An 18,389-nucleotide genomic window follows, 5' to 3' on the forward strand; every position below is an offset into this window, starting at 1 on the left:
ACTTCCGGTCGCGGTTTTCCGAATCTGTTCTGCATCCAGGGAAGATGCTGGTGCGGCAGCAGACAGACATTCTTCTGGAAACCACATGATTAGACGAAGACGGCTGAAAAACGTTGCACGACAGCCTCATCACTATTTAACCTTAACCCTGAACATAACCCCTGCCAAAGCTCAACAGTAAACCATAGCTGCGGTTGCCTAAGCGAAATTCGACTTGTGTGTACGCAGCTGGGCTGATAATGTGAACCGTCAGTCTCGCAGACCTTGCCCGTCACGTGGTTTCCGAGAGAATGTATATGGAAACTGCAAGCGATGCCTGCGGTGCTGAACCAGTTGATAGCAGTCGATGCAGATGTGCCCCAAAACGTGCCGAAGACTTTCTGAATGACTCAGTCGGTATGAGTTCCAGCTCTTATGGTGATAAGTTTGTTTGTTTTTGTTTTGTTTACCTCTGACTAAAATTGCATAAAATTAAATTTTACATTGTTCTTCTCATTTCCGCTACTTAAATATTTACATATTAAGTTCCCGCTGCCTGAGTGCTGGGATAGGCTCCAGCATCCCCGCGACCCTGCCTGGGAGCAGGATGTATAGTCAGTCGCACAGCACGGGTTTTTGAAGTACAGTGGTGCTGTCACCAAGTAAACAAGTCTTTGATGGCATGGTGATGGAGCTCTGAGTGGCTGTTGCAGCTAGAAAAGCGCTGCAAAAAATATGCAACTTGAACTTGAACTTGATAAGCGGTTTGGATAATGGATGGATCGATGGATATTAAGTTCCAGTCACGACGTGAGGCAAGGCAATGCCAGCATTACTTTCAGATCTCTTTTTGTAGATTCTATGATAAAGTGGACAGAATCAAGATTTTAAAAAAAGAAGAAGAAGCAAATGTCCATGCTATATATGTCTGTTAAATGTAAATCCCCCATCCCGTGTCCTATCTGCCCTACTCATCACGCCCCCTGATGTCTCAAGGAAAAAACACCGGGGCAAATGGTTCCATAGGTTAGTCCCTAGACATAAAGCTGTTTAATACAATCTTATTCGTTCTTTCATTTAATTTTTAATTTATTGACGTTTAGTTAAGCTGTATTTTAAATCTTTTTTTTAATCTTCGGTCTTCATTTAAATAGCTGGTCATTGCTACCAAAACCCAAAAGGGTTGTCAAAAGAACTAATATATGAGCAGCACGTGCGCAACGTACAGCAAACATAACACTACCGCTGTGCATTATGGGTACGCACAGTGGTCTCGTTTGTCCTGTCACCGGTTATCTTTCTTGCTGTCATTTCGTCTGAAAACGTGGCTTTATGAATGAATTTCCGATGTTCTGGAATCAGAGGCAAGTTAGGTTTTCCGTTTGCAACGCTGTGTCTTACACACGCTACCGACCGCCATGGTGAAACTGTGGTGAATATCTGCGCCAACCAACAACCTCCGGACGCTACCAGCGTTTGGCTACTTAGCAAACACACGGTCTTGCTATAACTTTTAGCTGTTGCCAACATTGTGATGAAGATGACATAGTGTGACTTTGTGTTATGTCTTCCTACACGGTTTCAAGTTGACGTACCTAAATCGACATTGATTGCTACTTAGCGCTAGCTTGTCATGTTGTCTGTTATGACTTTGTCGCTTTGTACTCTGGGGCAGGACCGCTTTGCGTAACGTTTAGTTTGATTTAACTGCCCAACAGCCCGAGTTATTCACTGTTGGCAGGAGGGAGGCTTTTCAGATTATATAATGTATCAGCAATAACGTCTAATAACGTCGTTGGCTTTCCCCAGGCGTTGTCCCCCACTCTTTGTTTTTCTCTAATCTCCTTGTTGATTATCAGTCCTCGGAGCGGCAGGGAGCATGGTGGCCTGTGTGAGAACTTGGTGCTGTAGAAGTTTTCTTGGGATGTTGGCGGAGAGGAGGCTGAGCAAAGATGTGGTTGCCAGCTGCATGAACTGCAATGGAATATGTCTGCCATTTGGTGGAGGGTTTTACCCCAAGCAAAATTTAAGCGCTGCAGGGAAATACATTTACAGCATGGGCAGGAATCATGCTGACAGGGTTGATACCCTGCTTAACTCTATGAGTTACACAGGACCACGCTGCAGTAGAAAGCAGGGGTGGCACAGTAAGAGTTACAGTACCAGTGGAATGATGAGCTGGTGCAGGCAAACATCGACTGTATTTAGATTTCAGCAAGAAGCTCCTCGTGCAATTGCGAAAAAAGAGACACTGCTGCAAAGGAGCGCAAATCAAAATGGTAAGGATGTGGAGCTTTCTCATTAGTTATTAAGGTTATATGATGATCATTGTTGATTTGAGTAGCATTTTATTCATGTTTACCCTTTTTTTAATCATTTTATATGTTAATAGTTTTTAGATATGTTAAATATTTCATATCATGAATTTTTGACTATACAACAAAACAACAATTTATTATCCTAATAACTCAAAATACTTCTGGAATACCATCATGTGACATTTTGAACAAGAATGTCTACATTTTTTATCTTAATTGAATTCCCCTAGGGTTTATAATCCCCTTAACTTTTAAGCTGATGACATTCTTTTGACACTGTGACTGCAGCCAGTTTTCAACCAAAGAGCTAAGAGTTTAAGCCAAAACAATAAATTGCATACTGATAGCCCAGTGTATTCCGCTTAAACCCCATTTGTTGATCTGACTGAAAAAAGTTCTCGGTTAAGCATTTTTTCTGATAATAACATGTAAAAAACTGTTTTACTTTAGATTTCATGTATCCTCACTTCTTCTTTAAACAGTGTCCATTTGCCACAGAGTGACAGAGGCCTCCCTTTCCAGTGTAGCTCCTGTTTTTGTTGTGGTAAGACACCCTTGCCAGAAGCGTTTTTCTTAGAGTTGACTACTGACAGTCACTGTGTTGTAAGTCATATCCTACAGTCTGGCTTCAATTCTTAAAAGTCTCAGGCTCACCATCACTGTTGGACCACGGGAGGGGTCCGAATATACATTATTCTGTCTCATCCATAGTTTTAAAATGATCCGTGTGACATGAATACACACTCCGGGGCTATATACCATTAACTATGCAAAACCTGATAATGGATAACTGGAAACTAGTGCCGTCTGTCACTTGGATGTGACTTTTTTCATAGTTGTAACTTTGCATAAATAAGTGACACATCAAGATGAGATTTTCTCCATTTGCCTCTAATACTGTATTGTTACAGATATTTAGGGAGTTGAGGTGCGAAATGATACAGTACTGCGTTTTTAGAAACATAGCAGTGCATCACACATAATTTACTTAGATCTACACATAATGTAGGGCCAAAGTAATAGGTTACCATTGGTGTTTCATGTGTTTTCATCTGTTCTCATCTTACATAGCAAAACAGTGTAACTGACTGCATTTGGATGTAGGATGTTTTGCATGGATTACTGAACATCTGACCTTCCAGTTCAAAGTATCATGCACTGTTATACAACAAAGGTAAAACGGTTTAGACTGATTGTTTCCACTAAAACCTTGTGTTTTTATTCCACTTGTTAGATGAGGTTTGACAAAGAGGGGAACGTGACATCATTTGGTAAGTGTTGAAATGTGAATCTGTTCCAGTGGGTTATCTGTAAAATATGTCTGTCTTTGATAAGGTACAAGCCAGGCCAAGTCTGAACAAGATTATAAGTGGAAAAAAGCAATAATTCTCTCATTTCTCATAAAGACAATATCAAGAAGTGTTGTTGTTGAGACTCATGTCAGGTGACCTTGCTTGTCCTTCAGTTTTGATTTAGACTTTGCATGTATTTGTAAAACCCAACCTAAAATATATTTGGACATACACACATCATCCACCATTTGTGATGTTGTGTTTAGTTCATCCACCTATGGTGTGACTGTCCCCTGATGCTTATTGTTGGCCCTGTCTTTGTGTGTGCAGTTTTTCTTGTTCTTCTGTCTGAATTTTGCCATTGCAGTTTTACGTAAGGTCCAAGTAAAAAAATAAATAAATACAAGGGCAAGGCTGATAGCTAATATTTTGAAAGGTTGTGAGCTGTTCTCTGCTTTGCTTGGTATTACTCCCATTCTGTGATGTGACCTCAAGCATATGTTTATAGAAAAGAGGTAATCCCCCCCCCCACACACACACACACGCACAGACACACAGTCCCTCAGTGTATCCTATAACACTGCTTTTATGGTTTGACTTCTTACAGAGAAGAAGAAAACAGAACTTTGCCAAGAACTAAGCCTGCAAGCCAGAGACCTGCGCTTCCAGCACAGCACTAGCCTTACTGCAAGAAACAACTGTATTATAATACGCATGGAGGTGTGTTCCCTCTCCCTCACATACTTGCAGCCCAGTAGCACCCTCATTGCTTCAGCATGTGTATGATTTGCCAGGAATGGCTGGAATTTTCAATCTACACCTATAAGGTTTTCCAGCCTTTGACCATAACAGAGTGCCAGCGGGGAATTTTAAGAGATTCTGCGGCTTAATCGCTTTAAAAATGTCTACGCCAATACTTAGGTGGTTGTATGCCATCATAGGATCACCTTTGGGGCTATTGTTATTGTCCATGCATTTGGTTCATCTGAGAGTGCACTGCTCTTGGGTTTTAAAAGCTGTCAGTCTTTGGTGGGTACTTGGAGCGAGTACCACAGATTTTCTCACACGTGCATGTCTGTACTGCCACAGAATCATAAAGATGGTGAAGACAAATGCAGGGAATTACAGACGTAAAGATCTATTGCATTTGAAATAACTTAGCTTGTTGTAGTTAGTGATGATTGGCTGTTCCTTTAGCCTGTTGCTACAAAGACCAGTAAGTAGATAGACTGATGTGGCATTCGGTGTTGGTTGTAAATCTGAGTGCAGGCACAAGGTGATACATAAGGTATATATTCTATACAGATAGGTTTGTTGAGTCTGCTGGATTTGGTGAAAAGGGATTGGGTTCATTATTTCACATACTTTTTGGAAATATGACATTTTCATTTTTTTTAAAAATAAAACAAAACAAGGTAATACCAGATTAATTTAAATATGGTAGAGGGAAAAGACCGTAGGGAACAGTTTTATTTGTGAATAGATTACATCATCTATGCTATACAAAATGGCATTTTCATGGGCGCAGTGCCACTTTAAACTTGGCATTATATGTCCCTCCTCCAGTCACATCACTTTCCAAGTCAACACTCTTTGGCTCTCACTACTGTGGCCTGCCCACTAGATGGCTGGGTAGCATAGGTGTAGTAGAAAACACAAGCGTCATTGTCCATCATTTTGCAGTGATGGGTGAAAGTCTCTCCAGACTGAGGAAGATCTTCTCTGCTCTCTACCATTTTCAGAGAGAAATAACCACACTCTTCCTCACACCTAAAAATGAATGGGAGGAAATGGTTACTTACAGGGATTACTCATTAATATTTTTTACTCATTTTTTTAGAGCTGGAAATTATTGGAACTGGAACAAGGGGTTTGTTTGCACCCACTTTAAAAACAGTTCACCAGCATTTCTTTCATTCTACAAAGAAACCAGTTAAATGTTTTATCTGCAATTTGATTTGTTAGCACTTAAAGTTGAACATCAACAAGATTTTTTATGGGATAGATGGATACCATGTCCCACAACAGTAACAGTTGCCTGTTGAGAAGACAGAGAGGTATAAAGTTTTTTTTTTTTTTTCATGGCTAAATAGTAAGAGGAGATGAGATTCAGGCAAGATTTAGGAGGGGGAGTATCTGTTGTGGTACACAATCACACCGCTGCGTCTTTCTCACAACTGTCATGTTCAATACATTATCCATTATCGAGACCGCTTATCCTGCTCTCAGAGTCACGGGGATGCTGAAGCCTATCCCAGCAGTCATTGGGCGGCAGGCGGGGAGACACCCTGGACAGGCCGCCAGACCATTACAGACAATACACTATCTTTGATTCAGATGCACCAAACAGTATTTTTCAAGCTTGGCTATAACCTTCAATATATGCCATACATGACTTTTCAGCCATTTAGAGTTTCTTTAAAAACAGCTCTTATGCTAAGGTGTTTTTTCCAACTTTTTGATCTATAAGCCCTACACTTAATAGCCTAAGAAGATAAAAACGCACCAGAATCAAGTGTACAACATACCCCACCACTATTTACATATGTAGTTTACATGGGCTTACTGTTGAGGAGGACTGGCATTGATTCACATTGAAGTAGTATCTGCATCTTGGTGGACGAAGCTGTCTTTTTATGGCTTGTTTTACTTTGGTTAACTGTTTTCTAAAGATGTCGCACAGTCATTGTATTTGTTTTTCATTTTCTGCAGCAACAGAATATGCAGACCCTGATTTTATTCAACACAAAATTGCCTTCGTCTAGACTGCATCAGTTACCATAATGTTTTCACCAGATAGTCATTGATGCCTCAAGCACCAAACTATGTTAGGAAGCTCTCCTTACCTGTCCTTCTTCCTTCCGGTCCCAAACGCCCGACACTCCACACACTCCTTGTGCTGCTGACATTGTCCCACACAAACAGGACAGAGCTCGCAGGTTGGCCCTGTATATGGGGGCTCACATCTACATCTCCCACACTGACACATCCCGTTTCCATTACACAGCTGCTGATTGGTCGCCATACAAGAAGCAGTTTCCATGGAACAGCTGCAACCCTCACCGGTCCAACCCTTATCACAAATACATTCCCCACACACACAACTTCCTCGGCCTCCACACAACCTGTCACAAAAAATAAGCAGACTTTTAAGTGACATGTTATTGAGTTATTTCAGTAATTGATGTCATCAATCGATATAGTAAATGAGTTGTTTAACAAAAACTACCAATGCTGCAAAGAATATAAATGGGATTTCGTAAACTACAGCTAAATAAAAACATAGAACTAGAAAATAATCAGTTATGTTTGACTATGATTTGTAGTTGGCTGTAGTATAGTGTTAAGTGATCCTTAGTCATTTCTAGCATACCTGTTGTTGTGGCGTATACAGAGGAAGTTGTCACACTCGCAGAACTGTCCGGAGTATCTCTCCTCTGGGTTTGCTCTTCTGTCACACTCGCAGTTCCCCTCCACACAGTTCCCCCTGCCGCTGCACACGGGGGCTGTGGGGCTTGAGCGACAGCGGTCTTCATTTGGTGAAACCGATAATTCAATCTTTTTCTGGCAACGGTGTCCGGAGTAGGGCACATTACAGTCACACTTCCCGCAAACCAAAGCCCCGCGGCTACTACACCTAGGGCTGTTCTCATCACGGTCCCTCATACAGTCACACTCACCTGAGTGAAAATTAATGGGGGGGATGTTAGCATTGGTTACATATCAAATTGAAGCCAACGTACACCAATGGGTTCCAAACTTTGATTTTAATAATGAAGATGTTAAGTCATTGCCCTAATACTAAAACAACTAAAGATACTTTTTGTTTTTAATTAACTGTCATTTTCAATTTGATTATCAAAATTGAATTCAAATTTACATGGCAACATGTTTTAAAACTGAACGGACGAATATCGAAGTCAAGACCGTGAAAAGTCAAAACCATGCAACCCCGCGTTAATAGAGTGGAGAAGTAGGCAGGTTGGCTGTTTCCTGGAGAAAAAAAATTCCTATTCAATCCACCCATTGGAAATTCTACTTTTAATGATTACCGCAATAATACTCAACACAGAAACACAGGAGTCTCCCAGATGGCCATTGGTTATAAAGGTTTTAACTTTTTCTGAGAAATCCCATTTCTGATTCTGTTTGGAATGTCAGAAACTGCAGTATGGCTCTCTGAACAGGACAAAATGTAAGTGAGTGTTACCTAATCAGTCAAATCCACCACTCCTTGGCAGAATAAGTTGAAGGAAAGCAGTAGAATGGACATCGATGCACATCAGATCGGTGGCGGTAGTCAGGCATTTCTTTTTGTTGGTTTGATCAAAACGACTGCTGAATTATCTCTTCCGAAGAGTTTGGCTAGTGACAAAGCTTAACCAGCGCAGGTCATTTGGATGTTTCTTAGACACAATGCAGATTGGAACTTGTAGTTGACTTAGTATCTCCTAAAGTTTTGTACATGGTCTTGCACCTTTTGACTTTATTCGGGGAACCAGAATTTTTTCGATGCAGTTACTAATTGTTTATACTGATGATTCAACCGGGAGAGTTTCACGACAATCCAAGCGTTAGAACTGCTTGAACAGCCAATCACATGACATTGTCTATAGGAAAATTAATGGGATTTTTCTGCGGGGAACCAAGGCCCCCTGATATAACTCTACCCTGTTCTCCACTGTATTAAATGCCTAATTCTGCATTCAAGACAACTTAAAACTCAGTTATTTCTGGAAACGTTGTATGTCACACATTCATGCTGCTTACTTGGGGACAATATATATGCTAAATACTTTCCTTATAATGTTATTACTTCTTTGAAATAGGATATATATCCACTTACGCAGCTTTTTTGTACCACTTTTTCCTGCTGTGACATAGCCAGTACTCAAGTCAAATGTATCGTAGCTCTGAAATGATACCTGGGTTTCAGACCTTTAATTCCAAGTACATAAACATTCAATTCATTTTGTCACAAGTTGGATATAAATTTTCTTTCTTTTTTTGGATTTCCCCCAATTTTTCTCCCCAATTGTCCTTGGCCAATTACCCTGCGCTTCTGAGCCGTCCCGGTCACTGCTCCACCACCTCTGCCGAGCAGGGGAGGGCTGCAGACTACCACATGTCTCCTCCGATACATGTGGAGTCACCAGCCGCTTCTTTTCACCTGACAGTGAGGAGTTTCGCCAGGGGGACGTATTGCATGGGAGGATCATGCTATTCACCCCAGTTCCCCCTCCCCCCGAACAGGCGCCCCGACCGACCAGAGGAGGCGCCAGTGCAGTGACTAGGCCACATACCCACATCTGGCTTTCCACCCGCAGACACGGTTAATTGTGTCTGTAGGGACACCCGGCCAAGCCGGAGTTAAAACAGGGATTCGAACCGGCGAGGCCCGTGTTGGTAGGCAACGGAATAGACCGCTACACTACCCGGACACCCTTGGATATCAATTTTTACCAGTTCCAAGTTGTTCTGCTCTTCAGTAAGCCTACTACTATTTCTATGACAGTCATAACAGCTTGGTAGTAAAGCTGTCACTTTCAATTTGAATTTTCCAACCAACGTGTTTCAAACACGAGCAAAGGAATGTTATACTTTCGATTGATTAAAAATATTGAATTCAAAATATTAAATTCTTCTGTTAATTTTTGAAAAGCATGTTGGTATGACCTTCATAGAAACAGTGGTAGGCCTATTCGGGAGCAGTGCAGGAAACACCATGCTACACCTGTAGAACGCCTTGCTTTCGATCGCAACAGAAACAGTGTAGACAGTCATTAAAGTCTAATTTATGACACTTTCAGTTTGCTTATGCCCTGCTCAAGTGACCCTTCTGGTGAAGACATAGGGTAATGTGTGGTCACTTGGCCATTAGGCGTATAATTAATGTGTGGGCCCATGGTCTTGACTCTTAACTTAATGCAACACGAATTTGTATAACTTGCTTAAAATTGTGGTGGTTTGGGCAGGCGTTTGCAATACAAGCTATAAAAAAAAAACAATACGAGCTTAGGGTGAAATCAACTGAGAAAAATTCTTAAAATTACATAAAACAGTAGTAGCACGACCAACTTGTTATTATTATTGATTACCCATTTGCTGTATTATTTAGCCTGGCTATTTAGTCATACTCACACTCCAGTGTTAGCTGTAGCACCAGACTCTGTGAGAAGCCTCTGGGTGTGAAGTTAACTGACCAGGGTCCATTCCCTCCGGCACACTGAGTAGCTTCCACGTTGACCTTGAACAATTACAGTTTACTATTATCATATCACTGATTTGTGTGCACAGAGCACATAAGGCTTTATTTGTTTTCTTAATGACCTGTTGCATACTGTATGGGCCAGTGATGTGTGCTAACCTGTATGACCTGAGGGTCTCCTCTTGAGATGCTATTGAGTGTAATATTGACTCCTGCTGGTATGGGGCCGATGTCTAGGTTCAGCTCTGTGAGGTCTTTGACTCGGGTGATGCTCAGGTGGAAGGACTGTGCCACACCTGGCCTCAGACTAATGTTAAGAGCCTGGGGCTGGAGGAAGAGGGTCTCGGCCTCAGCTGTCCCAGTCCTGCGGAGGTTGAATTGGACTTGGAATGAAAAATACCTTACAAGTCATTTGGACATGGACTGCAGTCTACAGGCTAATTGCTTTGTGCAGTCTTAACAGACCCTCTCTGGTTAAGGAAAATATACATCTTAAAAAAATGCTATTTGTTGGAATATTAGCTAAAGTTGTCTGGTTGGACTTTTTTTCTATAGCAGGATCAGATGCTGCCTACTTGCACTGCTGCCGACTCAAAATGTTCAAAGCATAGCAGTTAGCATTCCTATTCCTCATTCACAAAAAGACAATGTGTGCCGCGAGCTGCATTTGTCAAAGAAACTGAATGGAAAGTGATACATGCATTTATAGTGTGGTAGGCAGATGAAATAAAGTGCAGCTCAAGTAGTTCAGATATTCTAAATTATTTTTAAACACATTTTTTCCCAGACTATGGTATGTTTGCACTGATTGCATTCCTCATGGAAAACTTTGGGGAGGGGCAGCTTTCTGCAAGCCTTAAACATTACACTTTTCATCTTGTCATGTATACGTGTCATTTTAGATTTTCAACTAGCAACATGATTTGCATATCAGGGTTTTAATCAGACCACCCACCTGCTGTCATTCTTGAAGGCTTGCACACTGCCCTGAGGGTCATAGATGTGCATTTGGCCGCAGCCTACCTTAAGCAGCTCTGTCGTACTATGGCAGCGAAACATAGCCTTAGGAAGGTCAGGGTCGACACACCAAGCACACGCTGGGCCTGCCTGGATGCACTCTCTGCAGGTGGAGGCATATTTTGGGCATGTTTGTTTATTGGCCCAGCCAAGGTAGACAAGCCCCACCAGCAAGCCAAGAGAGAGCAGCCTTGCAGCCATCCTGCAAGTATAATTCTGTCATATATTGTCCGATTGTGGTTTGACATGTCCTTATAACATTATGCACAAAAGTTGCCTGCACTTGTCACCCTGAAAGTGGCCAATAAGTATTGTTGGCATTCTTAATTGAATCCAAAGAATTCTGCTTGTGTCGAGATAATGAACTAGCTTATGCCAAGCAGCTCCCATTTGCTGTAATGAGAAATTTTTTGGCATTATTTAGCTAATAAGTGTAAATACAGTTTTCACCATGTTATAGCTAGAAAAGGAAACTATTTGACAAATGAAAAATTGACACACCAAATTGCCCTTTTAATAAAATGATTATGGCTGTTCAGTTTATTGAGAGAACATTTTAAGTACCTGAATGATCTCATCTCCCCAATTACAAATTCAGACCAGTCTCTAATCTTCTATTCTTTTCTAAAGTACTAGAGAGAGTTGTTTATTAACAACTTTCGACCCCTATAGAAGAAAATTATCTATATGAACCATTTCAATCGGCTTTCAGGACCTGTCACTCCACTGAAACTGCTCTGACCAGAGTGGTGAACGATCTTCCACTAGCTTATGGATTCCGATTCCACTTCTGTGCTTCTACTACTGGACCTAGGTGCAGCCTTTGACACCATTGATCACTCACTGTATACTATTAGACAGAAGAAATTGTAATGTTGGTGTCTCTTGCTTAGCTCTCTCTGGTCAATAGTTATTAAGAGACCCTGGATAGAGGTGCGGTTTTTTACGTAGTGGTTTAACCACAGCTGTCTTAAAACTCAACCCTGTGATGGACTGGCGGTTTGTCCAGGGTGTCTCCCCACCTGCCGCTCAATGACCGCTGGGATAGGCTCCAGCATTTCCGCCACCCTGAGAGCAGGATAAGTGGTTCAGATAATGGATGGATGGATGATAATGGTTTCTTAATATGTAATGCAGTATAATGATACAGTAATTGTGAATCCCACACTGAAACAGGCTAAACAATGAACAAATTAGAGGCGCAATGCAAATACTAAAGGGCAGCACACACCACTGCTGAAACAGTCTCGAGTCAAGTGATCCTAGCAGCCTAGCAAATCTCACAACTTGCCTCTCTGATATTAAGTCCTGGATGTCCCAAAATTTTCTTAAATTTAATTATGATAAGTCTGAGGTCATTCTGTTCGGGCCACCAAATTCTATCAGCGTTTTTGGTACTAATCTCAGTGGTCTGTCAAATAGTCTTAAGCAGGCTGCTAGGAATCTTGGGGTAATATTCGACGCTAACCTCTGTATTGATGAGTCAAACATGTTCTTAAGTCGTGTTTTCTCCAGCTCAAGATAATCTCCAAAATTAGGTCATTTTTATCAATTGCTGATGTGCAAAAAGTTGTACGTGCTTTTATCTATTCTCAGCTTGACTATGGCAACGCACTTTACTTGGATATCAGCAAGGGCTCTCTCTACTGTCTGCAGTTGATACAAAACGCTGCTGCTCGGCTCATTACCGGGACAAAGAGACATGACCATATCGCCCCTGTGCTTGTCTCCCTTCACTTGCACTGGCTCCCTCTTAGATTTTCAAATGTTATTGCTCAGTTTGAAGGCCTTAAACGGTCTTGCTCCGACATACATTTCTGATTTATTGACCTGGTATACTCCCTCTCGACCATTAAGATCTGCAGATGGAGTCCTGCTGGTTATTCTCAGGTCTCGGTTTGTCACAAAGGGTGATGTGGCTTTTGCTGTTAGAGTCGCTACACTATGGACCTCTCTTCCTGTTGAACTAAGACAAACCAAGTCTGTAGTCACAGAAAGGTGAATCAGTTCATCTGGACACAATATTTAGTGGGAGAAGTGTTTCATCACTCATCTAAGTGACTTCTTCAGTCTCAGCTGACTGCAGGTGCCCCCCACACTTATAAACAGCACGACCAAAACCAACGATTGGTTTCAGTGCAAATAGGCGTGACCGTTAGTTACAATGGCCATGTGTCCTATTCACAGAGGATTGGGGATGAACTTGATGATGAACTGATTCAACTTTCTGTGATTTCTTTACCTGGATTACTGAGCATACATAAAGCCTGTCAGAGCATTGACACCTGGGAATAAAACAGTGTTCTCAGAGTTTGCAGCTTTTCACAGAGATGCGCGTGGATTCAAGACTAGATTTTGCCATTTTTGGGGGTTTATATTGAAGTGAATAATAGCGTTCTCCCTGACTCCTGTTAGCTGGTGCCAAAGTGCACTGGCCTACATAGTGTGGTGCAATATTGGACTTGGGAAGATCAATCAAAGGGTAAAAATAATTTTGAAGACGATAATTTTGAAGATGGTAGTCTAACCAAAATGTGTCATGGATAATGTAAAAGGCACAGTTGATTAACAAATAAAAATGACCGGGTTTTTTTGATTATATCCATTGTCTTCATCCAGTTGGATTGCCATAAATTCACCTTAAAATCATGACCTCAGTGATAGAAATGTCTTTTTTTGGGGTTTTTTTGGGGTTACAAAATACTTCAAAATCTATTGGTGCTATCAATCTTTTTAGATCAGTTAAGCACAAAGGTAGTAAAATTCAACATAAAAATACAGTAATTCTCAGCAGTAAATTTATTAGTCTCATGTAGCACTTCTCCAGACGTCATTTGTAAGGTGCTTTAGATTAAACATAACATCAGTGTCCAGTGACAACAATCTCTTTAAATAAAACAAAGGAGCTGAATAAAACAGCATGGGAATATGACAGTCCAACCAATACATTTTTTTATGATATTCCGTACATTTTCTGGGGAAGTGATTTAAGATGATTAAAATATTATGCCGATTTTAGTGGATTGATCCTGATTGCAAATGCTCAGTGTCTTTCAAATTGAGTCTAGACTGGTGCACCCTGCCAGAGGATCTACATTTACGGTCCTTTCTATAAGGTCTTTGTTTGGGGCGTTTGGCCTGCAGCTTAAGAGCACTGGTAACTGGTGTAAGGACGCTAAAATACAGTTTGATTTAAGTGAGTCACTATGTCAGTGTTTTTTTCTACAAAATACTAAAGTTTAAGGCTAGATATTGAGTCTTTGATAAATTAAGGGAATTCTAAGAGCATTGAGAGACTGTCATTTATATGTGCACTTGGCCAAACTAAATGAGCAAACAAAACCTTGATACTTATACCCCATGTATTTTCTATCAAGGACAAAAGCGATAAAATACATAGTCAGGTCTAAACAGAAAATTAACAAAATAAATGTCAATAGAGTGACCTAAAGTGCCATTCTGTCTCACCGTGCTGTTGTTAAAGGTAAACCAGTAAGAAGAGAAAACAGAACAAGTGACTGCAGCATGAAACCGGTAACCTACCTGTTAAATAGGCGCTTACTGTCTTTAACTATGTCACTGGTGCTCCTGCGGGACAATTCTCACGTCAAGCTGATTCTGTGATTGTCACAAAAAAAAAACTAACACGAGTAAGCGCAAACTATCAAACTTCCACTACATTACCAAACAACCTGTGAAATACGCTGAACCCTTTCCTTTCTGTTGCTGCAGCGTCCTGCGGGGGTCGCCTTTGCACACTCTGTGGTGTTACTGACAGGCAGGCTAAACCAGAGACATACATTGGACTGTTGGCTGTGGATAAGGGAATTACAAAAGCATTCGCTCACAGAAAGTTGAACCAGTTCATCTGGACACAACATTTATTGAGAGATGCGTTTCATAACTCATCTAAGTGACCTCTTCAGTCTCAACTGAGTGAAGGTATCCCGCCCCCCTTATAAAACGTGTAGTGGCATAACGAAACCAACGACCAGTTTCCTATGCAAATTATTGTGATTAACTGGAGTCACAATTGTAACTCTAATTAATGCAATTTATGCAATCTAATTGTTACTCTGATTTATGCAAATCACAGTGACCATTAATTAGAGTTGCAATTGAAACTGTAACTCTAGTTAATGGTCATGGTAATTTGCATATGAAACGGATTGTTGTTTTCAGTTGTTAAGCCACTGTAGTGTTTGTAAGGGTGGGGATCCCTGCAGCCAGTTTAGACTGAAGAAGTCACTTAGGTGAGTGATGAAATGTTTCTCTCTCAATAACTGACTCAACTTCATGTGATTTCCTTACCTGGATTATGAGCATGCGTCAAAACATTTTGACTTGAAAGCATTCACTGTTTATTTCTTGAAACTGAATGTGTTGCCAAGTAAAGGGAAAAAAAATAATGTGTGTCTTTTCTTATCAAGAGCCAAATTTAAGCTTTTACTGGCTTATTAATGTTTATCTACCTGACAACACTGGCCACAAAACAAAGTTATAGGAGGTAAAATAACTTGTTGTCAAATTAATGCAACTTTTTGTTTTTTTGATAGATGATGATGAATCTAGGAAATTCACACAGTTCAAAATGAATCTAGGAAATCTGCACAGCTCAAAATTCAAACTTAAAGTGGATTACCACAGTAAATATCCCAACGCACATTAAATGCAGAGGATAAATCAATACAGGTTAAATGCAGCCTCTGTTTTCGCTGAAACCAAATCAGAGCTCTCGGTTTCATGAAGCTTTTCACTGAATGGACCCGTCCCCTCAAATATTTACAGGTCAGAGTTGACTGTATGGCCTTTAGTCATCATCAATTGTGCATGCATGCATCCACACATGTGCATATACAGACACGAACACGACCAAAAGCTATGGGGAATAAAATGGAACAAAAACAAAAAAATAAATGAGGGATGAAAAAAAGTTTTGGTTTTTTTTCAGTTGCATTTAATATGCAGTAATACATTATGTGGTTTTAGATTAATAGCCTGATAATGCAGATTGGAATAAATGTTCTTGGTGTCAGTATTATTGTGGAGTAAAGTCTGTATTGCTTTTGTGTGAATAGTCAGACTCGGTCATTATGCCCCAAAGGAATCACTGTTTCACCCTCCCAGAAAATGTAATGAGAATTTTCTCCCTCTCTCTCCTTTTTTACTGTTTTCTCCTCAGTCTCTGAAAGCTGTAGTAACCCCCCAGTGCCTTTTGGTGTTTGATTTCCGAGGCCTGGCTTTGGAGCGCTGGTTGGTACTAGAACTGGCCCCACAGATAGCATCACAGACACACTCTCTGCCCTTTGAGTTCAGAGCACTGGAGGCCATTCTGCAACACAGGGTAAGCAAGTTAAAGGAGAGGATTAGGAAGAGGCCTCTTGAACACTGAAGGTATTGCATCTGTGCTGAAACACAGGGCAAATTGATTGTGTATCTGTATGTATATTAATTTAGGTGAACAGTCTCCAAACCCGGCTAAATGAAGTCCATCCAGTAATATTGGACACTTTGGAGTCTCTGGTGGATCCTAAAATCCTCTCTGCAGACAGAAGTAAACTACATATACTCCTGCAGAACAGCAAGAGGTAATCCACACACTTATAAGTAGGCAAAGACCACTGAGCTAAGAATGCACTTATCAACATTAGAAAAGGGGAGCCCCTGGGCTTGCACCGAGTCAAGAATTTAGTTTAAAATGGCTTTATTAGTTTAGGGCATATCAAAGTAAAAAATCACGAAATCACAAAAGGTGGCTCAGGAGAACGCCAACCGGTTTCTACCCATACTGGGTCTTCCTCAGGGCATGGCTGGAAAGAGGAGTCAACCAGAGTGGAAAGTTGTTATTCCTTATATAGACATAGTGACCAAGAGGCCAAATTGCACCAGCATATCACACAATGAATCTACAGAAAAGGCTATATGGAAAATAAATTAATAGTCAAAATAATAATTATAACCATAACAATAAACAACCTCAATAACACCAACAACAATAATAAAAGCACTAAGCCTGTTTACAAAAAGGTCTGAAATCTATTTCCTCATTGAGACCTGAATACACCAAAGCATTAACTTAAATATCCAATACATTTCTCTCTGTAGTAATTTATTAAGATGATTGCCACCTCTGATAGAGATCCACAAACTCATTGCCCTCCACTCTCAAAAGGCTGTGGTTGCCGTTATGAGTTATAGAAATGGCGTGCCATACGGTAATCAGCATCATTGGTTCTTATGGCATATTTGTGTTCTGCCGCTCTTATCTTTCAAACACCTCTTGGTGCACCCAGTGTAAAAACATTCACATGGGCAAGTGAGGCGGTACACATCTATGGAGTTACAATTAATAAAATGTTTATTTTGATATAGCGCCCTTGTCTTGAGATCTACAAATTCTCTATGTTGTATAATGTTGGGGCAGTGATTACCTGTGGTTTGCATGCATTTGAAAGTCCCAATAAGTCTCTAGAGCAAGCAGCCTCCCCTCCTAGCTGGAAGCTAAGTGTAAGTCTGTCCTTTATGGAGGGGGCTCGTTTGTAGTAGAAAGGGGGAGGATATTGGACAATCTCCTTCAGGGTAGGGTCTCTCCTAAGGATGTCCCAATTAGAAAGAATGATCTGATGAGCCTGTTTGGTGAAGTGTGTGACAAATGTATATCTGAAGTGTCTTTTCTCTGTCTATCCGATTGTTGTAGGAGGTGATGTCGTCTGATGGAAGCTGCCTTAGTCTGAGCTGTGGAGATAGTGGTCTTTTTGTATGATTTTGTCCAAGAAGCATTTAGTCATATGTTGAGACTGTGTATGAAAATCAGAGTCTAAGTCGCAGATCCTCCTCAACCTTTGAAATTGACGATATGGGATATTATTTTTGAGGTGGTGGGGATGAAAAGACCCATAGTGCAACAGCGAATTCAGATCAGTAGGTTTTCTAAATAGTGTATGTCATTTATAGTCATCTCCTTTATAAATGGTCAGTTCTAGGAAGTGGATTCTCTCTTTGGAGGGTTCAACAGATAATTTAATGTTCTTATTAGTGTTATTAGGATAATTACCGAAATCCACCAAATCATTGTGACTACTATTGTAAATAAGAAAAATATCAATAAATCTACAATATATCTTTATATTGTCACAAAAGGGATTCATTGCAGGGCTAAAGACATATTCAGACTCCCAAAGTCCCAAATAGAGGAAGGATATTCAGGGGCAAAGCTAGCCCCCATGCTGGTCCCCTTACACTGTCTGAACAATCTGTCTTGAAACAGAAACACGTTGTTATTCAACTCCCACTCAGTAAGTTCCACATTAAGGCCAGTAGAGGGCATCAGTCCCTCTCTATCCGACAGATAAAGGCCGTCTGAGTGGTCGATATTGGTGTATAGTGCTTCTGCGTCCATTGTAACCTTAAAGTTCCAGATCAACTCGGCTCAGTTTATTAAAGAAAATCAGTAGTGTCCCGAACATATGAACACAAGGTTTTAAACAATAGTCTATAAACTGTGAAGCTGGTTCTGTGAGAGCCCTGTTGGCAGCCACAATGGGCCTGCACTGTTGTTTGTGAACTTCGGGTAAC

At 40.8% G+C, this 18,389-nt stretch overlaps 1 protein-coding gene across 1 annotated transcript in view; it reads left to right on the forward strand.

Moving 5' to 3' along the window:
* The first annotated feature begins 2,200 nt into the window (after positions 1–2,200).
* Positions 2,201–18,389, forward strand: part of mrs2 (magnesium transporter MRS2) — a 30,780-nt gene continuing 14,591 nt past the window's right edge. Inside the window, exons 1-6 of the mRNA XM_056286194.1 lie at positions 2,201–2,258; positions 2,780–2,841; positions 3,532–3,568; positions 4,197–4,309; positions 15,997–16,158; positions 16,272–16,402. Coding sequence (XP_056142169.1) covers positions 3,532–3,568; positions 4,197–4,309; positions 15,997–16,158; positions 16,272–16,402 — 443 coding nt within the window. The 5' untranslated portion in view covers positions 2,201–2,258; positions 2,780–2,841. The remainder of the gene's footprint in view (positions 2,259–2,779; positions 2,842–3,531; positions 3,569–4,196; positions 4,310–15,996; positions 16,159–16,271; positions 16,403–18,389) is intronic.

This window comes from Lampris incognitus, chromosome 9 (assembly GCF_029633865.1).
Source record: "Lampris incognitus isolate fLamInc1 chromosome 9, fLamInc1.hap2, whole genome shotgun sequence".
NCBI classification, from domain to species: domain Eukaryota; kingdom Metazoa; phylum Chordata; class Actinopteri; order Lampriformes; family Lampridae; genus Lampris; species Lampris incognitus.